General features: G+C 38.4%; 1 protein-coding gene across 1 annotated transcript in view; it reads left to right on the plus strand.

Annotated features, from left to right (window-relative positions):
- mfsd13al (major facilitator superfamily domain containing 13a-like) overlaps positions 1-3424 on the plus strand; it is a 5887-nt gene extending 2463 nt beyond the window's left edge. The window contains exons 2-3 of the mRNA XM_016469500.1: positions 1135-1863; positions 3264-3424. Coding sequence (XP_016324986.1) covers positions 1135-1863; positions 3264-3422 — 888 coding nt within the window. The 3' untranslated portion in view covers positions 3423-3424. The remainder of the gene's footprint in view (positions 1-1134; positions 1864-3263) is intronic.
- The last annotated feature ends 2002 nt before the right edge of the window (positions 3425-5426 follow it).

The raw sequence follows: 5426 nt of genomic DNA on the forward strand, positions 1-5426 counted from the left end.
TCCTAGAGAGCCACAGTCCTGCAGAGTTCAGCTCCCTCCCTGAAAACAAAACTCACCTGCCTATAGCCTTAGTAATCCTGAAGACATTGATTAGCTTGTTCAGGTGCGTTTGATTAGGGTTGGAGCTGAACTCTGCAGGACTGCGGCTCTCTAGGACCGAACTTGCCTACCCCTGGTTACTAGCCCTAACCTAATAGTCCTCTAATACTCTGTTACAGTGGTTCCCAACCCTGGTCCTGGAGGCACCCCAACACTGCACGTTTTGCATGTCTCCTTAATCAAACAGCTCATTAGTAGAGACTCCAAGACCTGAAATTGGTGTGTCAGAGAAAGGAGACATGCAAAATGAGCAGTGTTGGGGTGCCTCCAGGACCAGGGTTGGGAACCACTGCTCTGTTAGATCGGGTCTCCATGCCAGATAATAATTAGGATCCAGCCCCGGATGCCAGATCCCGTCAGAAAATATCAGTTTGTCCAGTAACAGAACAACTAGTCAGCAGAGTTGTTGATACCCAAACCCTGTCTTGTCTGGTATCCAAAAATACCCAAAACGAGTGTTTAACAGTCTTCTGTCAGTCAAGAAGTTGACCGAGAAAAGCCAGAGAAGAGCAGAAGCAGGAGACAAAGTGATGATGGTAAAAAGAGTAACAGAGCTTATTGAACAATCTTAGTTGCGTATGTCTCAATGTTCAAACTTCGTCAGATGAGCACAAATTCAGCAAGTAATGATATATCAAACTGATTCACAACAACATCCCATAAACCTTGGGTTTCCATAAACATTCCCTCTTATTTATCTCTTATACAGACAAAACAGCTAGTAGAACGTCTAAAGTGGACTATCAAAATAAAGTGTTACCTGTCTTTTTTGTTTGTTTGTTGGTTTTTGTCCATACAATGTAAAGTTATTATTGGTAGCCAAAACTGTTCTTCAAAATATCTTCTTTTGTGTTCTGTAGAAGAACAAAGCCATACATGTTAAAATCAAATTAAAGCAAGCACAACGTCAGCATTGAACATAATATGTGTTACTGACATTTTAAGTTGCTCATGTGCTATTATACACATTATATAAATCTGCTTATTTAAAATATTATTTGGACCTTTAAAGATCCCACAGTTATGTCTCCGCAGGTTGTCTTTATGATCTGGAATGCACTGAATGACCCCTTGTTTGGATATTTGCAAGACAACTCGCGTATGGAGTGTTGCTCACGGAGGAGGCTCTCCATTTTATACGGAGCCCCGCTGTACTGTCTGTCTTTCTTGCTGGCGTGGTTCCCGTGGAGGACATACGAGCCGGAAGACTGGCTGAGCGGCGTCCACCTCATGGTGACCCTCTGCGCTTTTGATGGCATGCTCACATTCGTGCTGTTAGCCCAGTGCGCCCTCTTCGCAGAAATCTCCGGTCACCATCAGAACAGACTGAGGCTGATTAAATACAGCCAAGTGGCGTCTCTGGTGGGCTCCTCCAGTGTGCTGTTCTGTGGTCTCGTCTCCGGAAACATGGACAACTTTGCTGCCTTCCAGGGCTTCAGCGTGGTTGTGGCCATATTGGCCTGTGTTTGCATGCTGTACACGGGCTTCAACAGCGAGAGTCGATTTGACAGTAAAGCCTCTGAAGAAGATTCCCAGAGTCCTCAGAAGCCGCCGCTCTCGGTGTCGTCCGTGATGTCCATGACCTGGCAGATCATTACCAACAGAGACTTCCAGCTGTTCGTAATCATGAACTTTTTCCAGGTGTTCATGGTGGCGTTCTGCAATAACTTCACCATGATTTTTGCAGAGCACCTCATTCCTCAGGATGTCCTGCCATCGCTTGCCAAGAGTGTCATGTATGGAGCTGGATTCATCTGTCCTCAGGTGCATCATAGTTGTAGTCGGTTTTGGGGGTAACGCATTACAAGTAACTCAAGTTACGTAATCAGATTACTTTTTTCAAGTAACTAGTAAAGTAATGCATTAACTTTTACATTTACAACAAAATATCTGAGTTTTTCAAATAAGTAACGCAAATTAAAGGAGTACGTGCAGAAGCGTTGTGTGCACTGCGTGAACATGTTACTGTAGTTCTAGGCTTAACTCATCTCACTTGCTCAAAAACAGATTCAGTATTCCTAGAAATAAATAAAAACAGTAAAATGCAAACTCTGTTATGAGCAAAAATTACTTTAGTTAAACATCACATTTGTGTCACTTTTTATTTATTGCTGAAATAAGAGTGTTAAGGTCCTTGCATACTGAGTCCAAACTTTTTGTATGCGTTTTTTCGTATCCGCAGAGCCGATCCTCCCTATACGCAAAATACGCAAGCTGCGTAGGTCCCCCGAAACACCAGGGGGCCCCCTTGCTCTCAAAGATGATTTCATTTTAGTTTAGTTTTTTAATTTGGCCAGCGGTTATGAAAACAAGAATGATAATTTCTTTTAATGCGGTGCGTTGTCACCATTTCTACTTAAAAATCAGTCAAATCATGTGATGTGAATGTCGTAAAGTCTTGCTCGAGACTAAAAAAACGAGTTGAAAGTGTACTGAGCCACGGAAGAGACACTGTTTCTCAAGTGCTTTCCGCGAGCGTGATTCGAGACGGAGTGAAACACGGACAAATGCATTTCATTCATTCGTTCATAACCACTCATACCCTCCCCCGCCGACACAGTTTTGCGTAGGGCCCCCAGAAGTCTAGGATCGGCACTGCGTATTCGTTATCCTTTCCTATCTAAATGCTTGCTACGGATGCGTAAACACAGAAAATCGAACCTCATCCGAGTTTTTAATGATGGACGAAAATTTTGGAGGCAAACGTGTTTGACACAACGTGAGGTCGTATTTATTTTTTAACGTGCAAAAATTTCGGACGAGAATTTCAGACTCGGTGTGCAAAGATCTTTATCCTTATTCATTTATTTTTTGTTAGCAAGCCCAGCCCAGGTGAGAAAAAGTAACGCAAAAGTAAAGCAACATCACTTTTTTATTAACAGTAACTAAGTAACGTAATTAGTTACAAGTTACTTTTTTATGGAGTAACGCAGTATTGTAATGCATTACTTTTAAAAGTAACTTTCCCCAACACTGGTTGTAGCAAGCATTACTAATAGTGTCATTCATACTTGGGTGGTATTTAATAAACCCGTTTTAAGGATAAAATCATTTTATGCCTCGCATCATTACTAAGAGCCAAATCAAAACCCAAATAAATAACAATAATTAACATAAATATATAAATATCTTAATGATATTTAATGATATGTTTTCTTCTACAGTTGTTGGTTTTGTGCAGCCAGAATCTGCTCCATAAGTTTGGCTACTACAGACTCATTCTGATCACCTTCTACGTGGAGGCCGGATCTGCTGTGATCATGTTACTCCTGGGTCCAGGCAACTACTATTTCCTTGCATTGTTCCTCACTTCCAACATGTGAGTAATTACACAGCACAATGCTGTTCCTTTTGCCCATTAATGCTAAAACAGTAAAAACAGCAGTATTTTGAAATATTATTACAATTGAAAAATGAAAACGTTATTTTAATATATTTTCAAATATAAATCTTTTGTAACATTTTAAATGTCTTTACTGTCACTTTTTTAAAATGCATTTTTGTTGAAAGTATTATTTTATATATAAAAATGTTTACTGACCCCAAATATTTGAACAATAGTTGCATTTAGGTGTTACAGTCAGTGTTCACCAGTGAATAGAAGTTTAAAAATGTAGGGCAAATTATGTGTTTTTGACTAATTAGAGTGTAAAGCACTCTTTGATACTAACTGGACTTTGTTAAATTTCTGAATAGGGCTGGGTGATGTGTAAAAAAAAAAAAATCACCTTTTGACATTATTCAGTTAATAGCAGATATTTACTTACATTTACTTAAGTGGTTTAAAAAGGAGGACCTTTTTCCCATCCACCATATAGCTACTGTAAACAAGTAAATTTGTAATGTTTAATGTAAGAAATTATATTTTAATTATAAAATATGTATTTATTTATTTAACTTTCCACATGTTTTTCACTGAAATTATATTAATAATTAACATTTTAATGCCCTAATATAACAATGCATAGTAGTAAACAGTAATGTTTACTTACAGTGTATATATAGTTTTACTAAAATATTTAATTTCTGAACATTTTTACTTTTCCATGTTTCCTTGAACATTTTTAGCTAATGATGCATTTTGAATCAGTTCACTTATTAATGCTGTTTTTTCTACTTACTGTAAATGGGTCATATAATAATTTTTTTTTTCAGAGAGTGGGTAATAAATGGCCATAAATAGTATAATGACCTTAGACAGAAAAAAAAACTTACCAAATGACAATGTAACTACTAAATGACAAATAATAAAAAAAAATTCAGAAAAAATATATTATGAATATCAGCCAACCTTGTCTCTGTCAGACTTTGTTCCGTGTTTTGTGTGTGTTTTGCTCCCCATGTGCCCTCCTTGCCCATATTTGGTTAGTTTCCTGTTCCTGTCCTGATTATGTTGATTTAATTCCAGGTGTTCCCCGTTTATTTCCATTGATCCCAGGTGTGTCTAGTCATCCCCTCGTCTTGTCATGTGTTTAAATAGTGTTCCCTGTTTTTAGTTCAGCGTCCGGTATTTTTCATGTCTACCTGTGCTTCGTGAGTTTTCCTTGTTTCCTTATTGTAATTAAACTTCTCTGGATTGATGTACTCCTCGTCTCCCTCCGTTCCTTGCTCCGTACTCCACTCAGTAGTGCAACCGTGACAGAATACCGGACCCGAAACAAGAAGTGAGCGGCGCCTCTTCTCCCCGTGGTTCTTTTCCGTTTTTTGAAAAGTCTTTTTGTTTTTCCTGTTTCTCCCCGCGTTCATGGAAATCGCCGCACGTTTCTTAGCCCTAGCCTGCAGAGATCTCCCCTTTGTCGAGTATGCCCGGGAGTTCTGCGGGCTCGCCCGCAGCTGGAGGGAAGGGATCCTCCGGTGTCTGGAGAGCGTCCGGCCTTTAGCCAGGTTTCAGTCAAGCAGAGTTTGTGTGGAAATATACATTCTTCAGGTCACTTCACCATTACAATAGTTTATATATATATATATATATATATATATATATTACCTTTCTTAGTTATTTAAAATTTGTAACTTTAACATTTAGCTATTTATTATTCTTAGCTACACTGCCGTTCAAGAGTTTGGGAGTCGTTTATTTGATCAAAAATACAGAAAAAAAACAGTAATATTGTGAAATAATTTCTGTGATGCAGCGCTGAATTTTCAGCATCATTACTCCAGTCTTCAGTGTCACATGATCCTTCAGAAATCATTCTAATATGCTGATTTATCAATGTTGAAACTGTTTTGCTGCTTAACATTTTTTTATTTTTTGGAACCTGATACTTTTTTCTTTAATTCTTTGATGAATAGAAAGTTAAAAGAACAGCATTTATTCAAAATAAAAA

The sequence above is a fragment of the Sinocyclocheilus anshuiensis genome, unplaced genomic scaffold (genome assembly GCF_001515605.1).
Source record: "Sinocyclocheilus anshuiensis isolate Anshui unplaced genomic scaffold, SAMN03320099.WGS_v1.1 scaffold173, whole genome shotgun sequence".
In the NCBI taxonomy this organism is placed as follows: Eukaryota; Metazoa; Chordata; class Actinopteri; order Cypriniformes; family Cyprinidae; genus Sinocyclocheilus; species Sinocyclocheilus anshuiensis.